General features: G+C 39.3%; 2 protein-coding genes across 2 annotated transcripts in view; one reads left to right on the top strand and one right to left on the bottom strand.

Annotated features, from left to right (window-relative positions):
- tex2l (testis expressed 2, like) overlaps positions 1 to 14,098 on the top strand; it is a 62,025-nt gene that overhangs the window by 765 nt on the left and 47,162 nt on the right. Inside the window, exon 2 of the mRNA XM_058061494.1 lies at positions 4,399 to 4,439. The gene's annotated coding sequence lies outside the window, so the exon portion shown is untranslated. The remainder of the gene's footprint in view (positions 1 to 4,398; positions 4,440 to 14,098) is intronic.
- Positions 238 to 3,634, bottom strand: meiob (meiosis specific with OB-fold). The gene is made up of 13 exons (XM_058061496.1): positions 3,213 to 3,634; positions 2,999 to 3,056; positions 2,573 to 2,704; positions 2,423 to 2,495; positions 2,141 to 2,336; positions 1,950 to 2,050; positions 1,792 to 1,844; positions 1,528 to 1,623; positions 1,273 to 1,362; positions 988 to 1,132; positions 729 to 915; positions 577 to 663; positions 238 to 505 (listed from the first exon to the last, which is right to left on the bottom strand). Exons 1-13 carry the CDS (start codon positions 3,267 to 3,269, stop codon positions 392 to 394), a joined length of 1,389 nt encoding a protein of 462 aa, XP_057917479.1. The 5' UTR covers positions 3,270 to 3,634; the 3' UTR covers positions 238 to 391.

Below are 14,098 nucleotides of genomic sequence, written 5' to 3'. Positions count from 1 at the left end.
TTCTCTCCAGTGGCGTTGTCGGTGTTCGCTTTCTATAAAGTCTGTTAAAAATTTGCCCCCTTTTCAATAAAGAGCTTGTTGGTCATCCACCCCCTCATTACTTAAGCATCTGTGCAGCTATTGCAATACCCTAAATGCTCCATCTGTGTATGATCCATCCATCCTTTTTCTATGCCGCTTATCATCACTAGGGTCATGGGAGCCTATCCCATAAGATGCTAATAAACCAGATTTCGAATGATGAAGGTAACTTTATAAAACAGATGATTTAACTGGTGAAATATTTCAACCGATGAACAACTGAGTGAATAAATAAAGTTAAATAAATAAATACTGTAGAGCATGTCAACCACTCCCAACGGTCTCTGTAGTAGATCTTCCACTGTGCTGCTCAGGGCTGCTGCAGCAGTGCCACCATTTGCTGTTTCACCTCACCCGGGTCAGCCAGTGAGCAGGCCAAGACAACCACTCTGACCCCACTCTTTGTCTTTGTGGAGGGGAAGATCTAAAACATCAAGTTAAGAAAACATTTGTTTGCATTGAATTGGAAAGGTAGAAAAGCAATAACTTCTGCACCTTCACATATATTTTGCATCTCTCCAAAAGAATCTTCCACTTCATTGCAGTGCGTTCATTGTCAGTCAAACGGGTAAACTCTTCAGTCTGCAGCAAAAATAAGAGATGCGGTATGTTTTTTTTCCAGAAGTGGTGCTGTTTCTTGTACTAACAGTGCAGCCAAGTGTTGTCTCAGCCACTGGGCTTCTGAGGCTGCAGGCGTGCAGGGTGCCCGTGTGGTCTGTGAGGTCCAGCAGCAGGTCAAAGCCCGTGGTGGCTGAAAAGACTTGACCCCTCCCTGGACATAACTGGTTAAAGCAGCACTGCATGCCCTCGGGCACCTGGAACTTACATCTGGAGCTGAGACAGAGGACGGGGAAAAGAGAAATTCTTCCTACAAATGATGCATCCCGTGGGCTCGGATGAACATACCAGCGTGTCTTGATGACTTTTGAAACGCCAGAGTCCAGGTCGAGCTTGGAGATGAAGCTGAATATGATACAGGAGAACGTCTCTGCAGTTTCCTGCGATTTCTGCTTCAGTTGACCAACCGTGTACACGTCAGTAATGGACTCCACTGGAGGATTAGAACAACATGGTGATCCCGGTGATCCCTCACATTTCATCAACCATTTTATATCTTCTGCAGGGACAACACTTTAGATATTCAATTTAGATAGACGTTAGGGTAGACGTTGCACATCCTTGATAAGTTACCTGGTATATCCTCTGGCTTGTCGTCTTCCAGTGCCCCAGATTCTACCATCTCTTTAGCATAGCTGTACAGCAAGCTGGCCTCTTGGGTGTCTGACAGCAAACAATGATTGACATGTACAGACACGCAATACACAATTCTCTGAAAATACCCTACTTAAACAACGCAGTTGTATTAAGTCGTCCCCCCACATACCATGAATGTTACTCTGTGGTCTAATTACACTGTGAGATGTAATGCTTTGGCAATGTGCTTACCAGGATTGACAGTGATAACAGTTTTGGAGTTGACAGACGCGGTCATTGCGTTGCGGAAGCTGTCAAAGTTAATCTTCGTATCGGCTATGAACAGCACTTGGAATGAGGAATCAAAAGTCAAAACAAGCATAAGTTACCTCAGAAATAACACAAAGTTTCATCTCAAGTATCAACAGCCATGCTCGCCTTTAGTGACAGAATGTTAATAGAACGTGACAGCTGGTAATAACAGTTAAATAGAGATTCATTCTGTGGCTTCCCTACCAGTCCCTTTGGCTACCAAAGTCTGAACAAGCTGAATGGCTTCTCTCTCCCAACTGTGATTGAATCAGAGGTCAGGAAGTTAGTGCAGTTCAGCTTGATGTCAAACAACAACACACAGTAGCCAACGCAAACATGCAACTTGTAGAAGTGGGACACACCAGATGAGCGGGAAGGAGGAGACCAAGTCGTCAAAAAGCTTCACTTCCAGCCTTTGTCCTTGGCGCCCATAGGATGTCTTGAACTGTTTTGCCTCTCCAACCTGGAAACGCCAAAGGCGAGGCATGAAATGAGAATTTATTTCATAATTTACCCTTTTTTTGAGTAAATTACAGCATGTTAGAAAGCTTACTGATTTCACAGCAGCAAGTATATTTAGAAATGATCCTTCCAGACTCTGCCCGTTGGCCACTATGTCTCCCAGAGAATAGAAGTCCCTGGAGTCCTTAACTGGCAGGTGGATCAGTGGCAGCAGGTTGTCTATGGTGCCCGTGTCTACACACAGATACACCTGCGAGTGAGCCTCTGTCACCATCAACCTATAGGGCCTGACAGAGCAGATATGACAATGTCATCAAATATAATACACTACATTTCAATCAGATCATCAGCATTAGTGTGAGTATGTTCTTACGTTGGTGTTGTTGGACAGAACTTGTCCTCCTTGTCTGGGTTTTTGGTGGCCACTAATGGATTGTCAATGGTGACTGGAGAAATAATAAAGTATTTGGCATTTTAAATGCAGTGACAAATTTTTGGATGATTTAGGAGGGCAAGGTCTCACCACAATCCCCAATAGTGAAACTGCCAGAGAGCCCGTTGATATAGCCATCATTTCCCCAAGCTGTCACATTGATGAAGAAATCAGGAGAGTCCTTGATGGTGAAGCTAAAAGTGAATCTCTCCGTTCCAACATCTGAAATGTTGACAGAGCAGTCAATGCAAAGTAAACGAGATAATGTTCTAGATAGTGAGCAATACTAGTGATATTTGACATACTTTTTGAAAGCATCACGTTGTATTTCTGTCATCAACCATAATGATAATAAGATGGGCTGCTCTATTTAACATACAAGTGTTTATCCATCTCCAGAAGAGGGCGCTAGTGTACAAGACAGTGACGGAGACACTAATGCACATTCTGTAGATCCTATCATAATTAGAGTGCATTTTTAATAAAAGAACGGATATATAACTTACTACAACTTACTTTTTCTGTCAGGAAAGCTCCTTATATCAGACTTTCCTATGACGATGCCAACGACTTTCTATAAAAGACAATAGCGTTACATTATTGTGCAGACAAACAATTCAAACACAGCAGAGCAGACTTATACTTTAAACATACAGCGGCTCATCAAAGTCACTTACATATATGACCACGTTCCCCAAAAAGGTACAAAAAAGGACGTTATTGTACTTACAGCGTGAGAAAAGTTGGGATGTAGCTCAGAGATGCGAATGAAGCTAATGGCGGCCATTTTACCGCGCCTTTGCTAACTAATATAGCTTGCTAATGACTACAAATATAATGCCGGTGAATATCAACAGTACAGACTATTAAGTCCAATAAATACTTTTAAAGACGTTTTACAAAGTAAATGTCGTTTCCCAGAACTTCAGAACCTAGCTTCATTAGCTCAGTAGATCTGTTTGATGCCTTCAGGCACTGCCGGAAACGCTGCGTTCAAACAACTCCGGTTGTACCATTTTCGTGTACAATACATTTCTGTATTGTATTGTATTCTGTAATGTGTGTAGGTTAGATTGCTTCCAACCCCCCTGCTGTACAGTACTGCCTTGATAATGTATCCTAATCTTAATTCTCAGCGTTGAATTTATCCCGAAGATGAATGTGACAATTTCCTGTCCGTTTGACTGAACAAAGCCTTATCTGACGCATGATGCTGTCTTACAAATCTATGCATGAATGCAAAGCTGTGGCGGTTTACACAGCCTGGTTCCTCTCCTGTATGAATAATCCTCACTGTTGCTTAGAATAGTAGAATATATTTATTTATGATGATTTATGTTGATTTTTAGGCTTGACGGGTTCTAATCCAGGGCTATCTGCAGAGGACCTTTACACGGCAAATATAGTAGTTATATTAAAATACACTAATCATTTACCTGCATAAGGAATATGATCTTGTGTTTGCACCAGCTATTAAAATAAGATGTCATTTTAAATTCTAATTTCATTTAGTTTTTCCGTCAACAGTTTTCCTGTCTATTAATCACAGCAGCACTTTTATGGGTTTTCAGATGAATCAAGTAAGAAGATTTTGGTTGAAAGATTTATTCCAGTTGATTCACAAGCCAATGTTAATCCCTCATCAATCATTCCTTGATCCAATATTCAATTACTTCTGTCTGAATACCGAAGAAGGTATAACTTTGCTGTCTCGCACCACCATATGCAAAAGATTATTTCCCAGTAACGTGAGCACCGTTGTAGTTCAAATGGAGAGACTGGTAGCAGGAATCGCATTGCAGGTGTTGAATAAATGTTGGATGCGGTCTTATTGTTTATATTTAAACTGTACCTCTTCTTCACATGTCAGTTGAGTAGGCAGACGTTATTAATGCTGGTGCTGTTTTGCATTACAGGTTCAGCACTACGTTGACGACCTATCCAGCGGCACCTCATTGTAAGTGCATTTATCTGTTCCCATTTATTGAATTTACGTCAACATTTCCATAAGTAATTTAATTCAATTTATTTTAACAAACAATTTTCACAATACATGTTCCTGTTTTAGATAAGACATCCGCACTGTAACACAGTTTTCATACTTTTCATAATTTCTGTAAAGAATGCATAGTAGTTATTTTAGTGGTGGGACACTATAGACAGATTCCAGTCAGGGAATCCCTTATTATATGTGTGTGTGGTTTATGTGTTCATAAAACGCACACAAACAACTCTGTATTTGTATTCTTTCTTCCCCATGATAAGCACTGTGCACCTTGTGCTGATGAGGCGTTCCAGCACGCTGCGTATATCTGAGTGATATTCAAACATATTATGAAGTACTGCTGCTAGAATTTTGATAAAGAAGGTGAGAAACGCACGTGAATTCAAGAAAGATGTCATAGCAAAGTACAAACGATGCTTCTGTTATAGTAGGATTGTAATCCATCTTTTATGTCGCTTCTAATTCATGACAATATCTAATAATAATATATTATAATTGTTTAATATCGGTAGTGATTGTGTATAAATGTATAAAAACAGGCCATTTTGTTATTATCACTACAGATTGTTGTGATGTTTTTTTATTTAGCAACTAGCTTCCCACAGTGGCACCGCACAGGAGATTTGTGGTCCATCTGTACAGCCCCGTGTAAAACACACCATCAGAGAGGATGAAGTACAGACACCAGTGACTACTTAGAGGCATGGCAGGAATATGACAGCTCTGAGCCAAGCTTGAGTCCTTTTTGTGAGCTACAGCACATTTGCTCGTCCTTCTGGTGCGTTTTGTCTTTGCGGAACTGCAGGTCTCAATTTATCCGGGAGACCATTTGCAATCAGGAAGTCTGGTGTTTACACTAAGTCCACACGCAATGTAGTGTAATGCAAAGCAGTTATTTGGTGCAGGAGTCACGATGCATAGACAGGTTGAAGTATTTAACCACAGGATTTTGTCCACATGCACACGCAACAAAAGCCTTTTTTTAATTAAGAATACTCGATTTAACTGCAGCAGTACCTGAAAGAAGCGTATTGTACAGTGTATGAGCACCATTAATTCTATCGATTCAGATCATTAAACTTATCCGAAACCTTTACATCCAAGCGTAGCTTTTGCAGTTGTTGGCATTAGCTAGTGCCGACTTTATTGCCTTCCTAAAGGCAAGTATGTGTGTACACTGTAATTTCTCTGCCACCTGTGTGACGGACTATTGCTGCTGCTGCTGCTCCACTGGGTCTGTTCAAAGCCAGTGAATACACACTTCCTGGTCTGCACGCTGGAATAAATATATATATATATAGTATGTGTGTGTACATGAATGTGGAAGAAGTGTTCAATGATGCTAATAATGAGCTGTTGAAAGCAGAATGAATAAGAACAGCGGCGCTGGTGATGTCATCCATCGCCATCCATCCTTATACTAACATAGTGAGGGTGGAAAGGCTTGTCACACAACTAGTAGGTGGACTGAAAATGAAAGCTAGCCTGGAAACATTGAAGAACCGAATGGCGCTTTGACGCAGTGACCGTGCTTTCATGTCACAGTGTACACAAAGCAGGTACTACCACCCACACACCCAACTCGGGCATGTTTTCTGTCTTCCTGCTTGTCTGCCTTTCACAATTACGGCCCTCTTTTTAACATTCTGTGGCGTGCCTTGGAGCTACATGGAGAATGTGGCATTGCCTCACAAACCTCGCCGTCCGGCCACCACTAGTGCCATCGCAGAGGATGATCCAAATGTTGTTTACATGGGAAGATGTTTTAGGTTGCCCTCTAATGAAGAACACAACAGCTTGGAGGCGAAATACCAACGTCAGGGATACAAAGTGTTCCCGATGTGAACAGTTTGTATTGGAAATCATCTAATTTCCTATCCTAGGTATCTAGGGTAAACGTTCAATCATGCAAATGGATACTATTCTAGTTATTTTGAAATCTAACTGTACATTTCTACAAAGTTATATATAAAGCTGCTATTTTCACACTATACATACTCTCAGGGGTGTCCAAAGTGCGGCTTGGAGGAGCCTGTGGAAACATCAGCAGCAATTTTACAAGAATAAAGTCATAACCGCGAGAATCAATATATGATGAGGAAAATACTTTAGCAGCATTAAAAGAAAAAAAACATTATTATTATGAGAAACTAACTAAAGAACAAAAAAAGGTAGAAAATTACATTGAGGAAATAGTTACAATGTTGTTACAATGACTGGAAAAAACAGCTGTAACTTTACAAGAATGAAATCGAAATATTACGAGAAAAAAGCTGCAATGTTACGAGAATAAACTTGTGATGTTATGTTGAGGAAAAATAATTGTTTAAAAAATTCATTTTCAAGAGGGGGGGGGGTAAAATTCTTAAGGGAATTAAGTCCGAATATTACAAAAATTTTTTTTTAATTATTTGGAAAGTTAGAAAGACAAAAAACAGCCAAAATGTGTGAAAAAGAGCCAAGGCGGAAGTTCATACTAATTTTTTTTCTCCCATATCACGATGCTGAGATCCATTTTATTTACATGTGTTGCTTTACAAAATATTCAAAATGTCCCTTGCATGGTTTCATTTTTCAGTGTGTGACCCTCGCTGGAAAAGGTTTTCCATCATTTTTCACATATTTGCTCGATATGCATTTTGTTGGATGAATGTGTTCCTTAAGTGTCTTCTGTTACAGCAAGGACATTGTGTTCGGACAGTCAGGTCACCTGACTGTGACCTGTCACCGACTCTGAGGTTACACGCCTTTTAGCGACTACTGTGCCATTCTTGCAAGTTCATTGAAGACTGTAAATTATTATTTAGTATGAATTCAAGACACTCACAGTAATATAAATCGCCGCAAGTTGCAAGGGTAAAAGTAGAATATTTCCTACTGTTGAATCAACAGAAAAGTTTTTATAACAGCCGAGTATTTGAGTAAATGTACTTAGTTAAATTATACCACAGCAAACCTATATTCTTATTTTCCTCATATGAATAACTCCCAGGCAGTCATTTTCATCCTCCTGGCCAAAAACCAAGCCAATGCAAATGTTCTCATGCCAAGAGAAAACTTGATCCATTCATCATCTTTACCATACACAATCCCAAAGTTGCATACTTGAGGAAAGTCAGTCCATCAAGCTGTCGCCACACAATCTTTACATCCTTTCTCCCCCCCCTTTGACAAGCCCTGACAGAAATATCGAACTCCACAATCGACCCCTTGTGACATTCCTGTTTTGTTTTTTAACAATTTCAAAGTGTTTCTCCTTCAAGGAAGTGAGGGAGAGAACACGTTTCTTTAATTACTGCTGAGTGATACATTAAACAGAGCTTTCATTTGTTTGGGGCATCTGTTCCTTGGAACAATGGTGCATTGTCCCTAAAAAGGCTGCAAAGATGGGCACAGCTTTTCACCATAAGGCAAAAGCGGTAACTGTGACTCATTTGGAAATGAAGTATTGATGGTCTGTTTGGAGGTTACCTTTAAATACCCCCGCAAATGGTGACAAAATGCCAATAAGCCACAAAAGAAAACTTTTGGGGGAATTTTTCCCATCATTCAGACATGAACATGCATGGCTTTCTATTTTCTGTGGGTTGTAAAGATATAAAAACAGATAAAAGAGGCAGCTAAGAACACACGTAATGGGAGGCAGCTATAAAGTCTTCTGGGAAAAAAACCTCCAAAAAACGCCAACAATGCTCCATCTATCCATCCATCTTCTACTGCTTATCCGAGGTCAGATTATGGGGGCAGCAGCCTAAGCAGGGAAGCCCAGACTTCCGGGAGGCATCCTGACCAGATGACCAGGAAGTCAAAAACTACAAAAATTATCAAATTATTTCTAAAATTCGGATTTACCTTGATTTACCTTTTTCTCCATTTTCCATTCCACATACTTTGTGGTATTACATAACATGTACAGCATATGAAATAGCATATGAAAAATCTAATAATAAGAACATCCTGCATCATGAATAAAAATATATATACCCCGCCTCTCGCCCGAAGACAGCTGGGATAGGCTCCAGCGCCCCCCGCGACCGTCGTGAGAATAAGCGGTAGAAAAATAATGAATGAATGAAAAATATATATGAGATATAGTAGTATCATCCCTCAATAAAAAGTGACTTAGTCTCATAGCAACGATATTTTAGCACATTAACTGGTGATGTGGTTATTCAGGGTGATGAATCACACCAGTCCGAACGCTCGTTAATCTCCATACAGAGATGACACATAATGGCAAAATTCACTTGTTTTTGACATCAACGTTTACTGAAGTGTGGCTCTGCATGCATGCTATCGATCATTCTCTGTGATGGCTGTACATTGTATTGCCGTCTGAGTCATTTGTCATTGTAATCTACGTGATCTAAAACGGGAGTCCAGGATGGGGGAGGGGACACTGCTGAAACGCTCATAATGAGTCTATTATTTAACGTGTTGAAGTAACGCCTGTATCCTAAAGCACGCCACTTGGGCAATCCTCAAAGCAAACTCTCGACATCAGAAGCGAAAAAAAAGTCGTCCTTCCTCAGGATGCGACTAACATGCCATATGGAAAGCATTAGGCAAGCACACGCTAATAACAATGCGGCTATGGGTTTAATAAAAAGGAATGGAACGAATTATGACCCTGTCCCAGCCACAGCCATCATGTACTGAAACACATTAGCGTGGCCTTGGCAACTCGGAGAGCGGCCTGGGAGGGGATGACAGAAAGAGGAATGTAAGCATGGTGGGTGCCAGGCTTCCATGTATTAACCAATCAGCTTCCTACGCAGGGGGAACACACAGGGAGATGTAGCGGGAGAAGGCCTGTGGGCAGCATGCGCTGGAGATGGGCTCCACTGAGGATAAAGGAACATCAACAGAGCTTTAACTATGAATGCTGATTCGATTCTTGATTAAAATGGAAGGAGGATTTGTGCTCAGTTGAATGGAAGGGGGCCCGGGGACAATGGGCGGACAAGTTCCCACAGAGAGCGTATGCGTGTGGTACTTGACTGTTGGACTAGACTTTGTGGTGCGTTCAAGTTTTCTGTTAGCCAAGTCAGGTCCAAGAAAATGTAGGAGCTCTTTAATTGGTAGAAACCAGATTGCATTGCAACATTGGTGCAGTATGTCCACCATTACTTGGGATTACTGTGATGCCAAAATATAACCAAAATATTGAAAAGCGTACAAAACAATAGTAATAGTTTGATTAAATGAAAAATAAACTGTAACAGAGCAAAAAGTGATATAGACACAAATTGACTTTCAAGAGATGTCATTTAGCAAGTGTAAAAACAAAAAACACAAAAAATACTGTGTACATTTGTTTTTAATTTGCTGCAGTACAACAACCCACTCATATTATTATTATCTCCCAATATCAAGGGTATGTACGGTAATGTTAATAAGGTATATGATTTTTATTTTTATTTTTATTTTTATTTTTATTTTTATTTTTATTTTTATTTTTATTTTTATTTTTATCTTTATCTTTATCTTTATCTTTATCTTTATCTTTATCTTTATCTTTATCTTTATCTTTATCTTTATCTTTATTTTTATTTTTATTTTTATTTTTATTTTTATTTTTAGTGATGCTGTCATTATTATTGTTAATATTATTATTATTAGTAGTAGTAGTAGTAGTTGTTGTAGCAATATGGTTATATTTAATCAGTGCATTTGAACCATTCAATACACTCAAACCATTGCAAAAATACATTCATTCATTCATAACATTTCAAATACAGGTATAAAAATTCTACCTTTTAAATAAAATATATAACTAGGTATTATTATGGGCAGTGTATAACACCCTGAGTAAGAAGGACCTTTGGCGACTGCTGTCGTAAGGCTTATGTTCACATTTGGATGCATTTTTGTCCATATCAAATAATAAATATGTAAAAAAATGTATTAAGTATTTATTCAAATCACATTTCAAAATGTCTGCAAACTCTCAGGTGTGCTCCAGATCATTTTTCTCATTTCCACGTCACTGTCATTGACATTTCACCCACATGACATCTCTCTTGGAGGTCTTAACCCCTCCAGGACCACCTGGGTGTGTAACCCCTAGCCATCAGCGTCTTAACGACCCATCAAGCTTGTCTATGAAAAGTCAATCAAGTTTAATTAAGTGACTTCGGGAGCAGAGGAAGACACGAGAGCAGCAGCTGGCAGTGGAAGTAGTCGCTGGGTGGGCATGCCGACGTTCTTCTAAAAGATGGTCTCAATGCGGGGACATGTCTGTTGTTGGACCTACAGCATGGAGAGGAATCTAAATAGCTCCATCAGGACAAGTGTAATGTCTATTAAGTTCAATCTCAGCCTCACAGTTTGACCTGCATGTCACCGCTTGTGCTCCTGCTCGTGATTGCTTACGTCTGTGGCGGAGGCAGACTTATACTTGGCCTGCGACTGTCTAAGCGAGGGAGTTGAACACATGCTCCAACTTTTTTACTGCTTTTCATGACTTGATAGTGACCACACCGGCAGCTCGCCCGTGCTATTAACGCTACGCAGACATCTGTTATATTTGGATTACAGCGTGTGCCTCCTCCCGCTCTTTTTATCGGTCATTTATTTTGACCCCTTAGTCGTTTTCCCGTTCACTGTCCGTGACGTCATTCTCTGGACCACCAAAGTTGGACTTCTGTTCCTTCGCTCTGGCTACAAGAAAAATGCAACATTTTTCACATGATTATTTTTCAATACAAACTGATAAATATGTAAACACGTGTCTTCAGTGAGTGCCAGTGTAATCGGGGCCGCGATTCCCTAAATGCTAAACTTGCACTGTGTTTAGGGCCCCACCATCCATGAGGGGCCCCATTTTGCGCAAGGGAGCTTTCATTGCTGTAATGATTGACAGCATGCAACAGAAATGAAATAGCAGAATTTACCCCTAACTCGGAGGATCCAAAACCCAGATTTGTATTATTTTATAATAATAATAATAATAATTTTATTATTGGCCCACAGCCAACAATTAAAAACACACACACAAAAAAAGCAGTAAGTTTACAACATTAAACTCAAAATATTACAACAAAAAATCTAACGGGGAAAAAAAGTAGTATTTTTACCAGGATAACATAACATAACATAACATAACATAACATAACATAACATAACATAACATAACATAACATAACATAACATAACATAACATAACATAACATAGCATAGCATAGCATAGCATAGCATAGCATAGCATAGCATAGCATAGCATAGCATAGCATAGCATAGCATAACATAACATAACATAACATAACATAACATAACATAACATAACATAACATAACATAACATAACATAACATAACATAACATAACATAACATAACATAACATAACATAACATAACATAACATAACATAACATAACATAACATAACATAACATAACATAACATAACATAACATAACATATGAAAAAGATGTAATATGTAGAAGCATAAATGTATCAAAGACTCCGCTGTGATCGGTCACACACCGAAAGTGCTTCCTAACTATGAACCATATAAGGAAGTCCGTCCCTCTGTGACATCACAAAAGAACAGTTTTACCACACCTTTTCAAACTGAGCTTTTTGAAAAAATTTGAACACTCCTGCCCTGTCACTCCCTTAGTGGTGTAATGGTACAGCTTCTACCTTTTAATGCAGAGGGAACTTTTTTATTCTGTTAATTTGTTATTTTGTACTTAAAATAATGTCTTTATTTTACATGTGTTTTGAATTAAATTCAGGTTCGAGTCAAATACTATCAAATAAAAAATAAATGAACACAAAACTCTGCTTAGGGATCCAATTTGGTAAAGAGCGGAGTGTAATGCTGATATGAACAACATATTCACCATGTAATTGATTTCCCGTCGACCTCAGGGATGTCAGACTGATCAATGCCGGGGCTGCAGAGTGTGTTATAAAATGCCAAAGCAGGCAAGGATACATTTAAGTTGTAAAAAGAGAGACATTAACTCAGATACAAGTACATGCATGGCTGCTTGCAGACACCAAAATCACATACATCTGCGTACCAGCCTTGTAATTGTGGCTCCATCAATATCGTATTACTCCTTCCCTTTAGCTGCCTGTATTGATCAGTGCCTGCAGCTGCTGTTCATGTGCGGCTTACGATGTGCTATATTACCTGCGCTTGGATTGGGAATGATGGGACTAAAAGTGCCACATCGGGTGGGGTTGTGTTGACTGTTGGGAGTGATTATAGTGCAGACTGCACATTGCATTGATCCAAATGATGGCAAAGTGTTTTTGGTGCAGATGGACCCCTTATGGCACGCGGAGGATGTTATGGTTGGCTGTATGGATTAGATTGGGATCGCTATGGATTTTTTTTTTAGGCAGGTAGTAAAAGTGATGTTTTGGTTATACACGATCAATATTTTACTGTACGCTGTGCTGTAAATTTCAATTATTACATCTATCACGTCAGTTGACTCTTGAATGCGCTCGTATGCTTCACTGTTGTCTATTTTGTTGCAGTCTGGTTTCAGTCTGTACAGTACAGATATAGAAATGGATCAATTTCTCGATTGCTTTTCAAATCGATGGGGCGCGAAACCATTTTTCCCTCTGTGGGAGCATAACAAAAAAAAAGAACCACTGCTCTGGCATCCCTTCACCTTTTTGTGTATTTATGTATTGTGTGCTGCTAACAAGCAATTATATTCCTATGTATGATTTAGGCCAAAAGGTACTCTGGCTTTAATTTATCGCTATTGTGTTTTTAATACTAGACACTCAACTCCCCTCCAGGGAGAAACAAACCATCTTCTGACTAAAAAAAAAAAAAAAAAAAAATCCTTCTATTCACGTCTGGAAACACTAAGTCAGCAACTGACTCTTCCTGCTGTGTCTACATTATCTGATTTACTCGTCTGAACTTTCTGAAAAATGTCTTTGATTGCAAATAGACTTCACTTCTTCACGACCCCCCTGCTAAAAACATTCAGCAGTATCTATGCTCGAGGATGTCGTTATGTATAATCAGCTTTAGGGGCTGTCGTAGGAGTACGGCCAACACTACTAGTACTAGTACTCAGTGGAGCACAGACCTCGTGACAGTTAACATGAAAAATATAGAAATATGTTGACATGCAAGATTATATTGCTGGATCTAAATGTCACTGCCCCTTTTGGCCCCATTGCACGTTGACTAATGACGTAATGTGAAAATACCGTAAATGCTCTAATTATAGCCGGGGCGTTTATTTACCTAACCTGCAAAGTGGATGGGGCATTAATTGGAAGCAGGTGATAATTGAAGCGAGGCTGTTTCCTCTGAAATTTGAAAAGTCATTATATATGATTCATTTTTAAACTAATGATTTGGAGTGCATGAGAAAGTGGAAAGAAAAACACAGCTGTTTTCGACCATGAGGGTCATTTATTAATACATAAGCATAGTGCACAACACAGCAGCAACAGAACCAATGTTGTAAATCAGTATTGTAAATAGTACGCAACCAACATTTTAAAGCAGGCAGTTAATTAACCAGAGTTAACCAGAGTTAATTAACTTACTGTACTTTTTTGCGATCCTACCTTTATTCGGATCCTCACCACAATTCAAATGACATCTTTTATCAACAGAATGC

This window comes from Doryrhamphus excisus, chromosome 22 (assembly GCF_030265055.1).
Source record: "Doryrhamphus excisus isolate RoL2022-K1 chromosome 22, RoL_Dexc_1.0, whole genome shotgun sequence".
Taxonomy (NCBI): domain Eukaryota; kingdom Metazoa; phylum Chordata; class Actinopteri; order Syngnathiformes; family Syngnathidae; genus Doryrhamphus; species Doryrhamphus excisus.
Note: the sequence above shows the minus strand (reverse complement) of the source record. Positions and strands in the feature narration are given on the sequence as shown.

Excerpts from the sequence above, each read along its gene's own strand:
- meiob (XM_058061496.1), bottom strand. The coding sequence starts at position 3,269 with ATGGCCGCCATTAGCTTCATTCGCATCTCTGAGCTACATCCCAACTTT. Across the intron at positions 2,051-2,140 it reads TACTTGCTGCTGTGAAATCA|GTTGGAGAGGCAAAACAGTT; the intron begins GTAAGCTTTCTA and ends TGGCGTTTCCAG. Across the intron at positions 1,845-1,949 it reads TCCTCCTTCCCGCTCATCTG|TTGGGAGAGAGAAGCCATTC; the intron begins GTGTGTCCCACT and ends ATTCAATCACAG.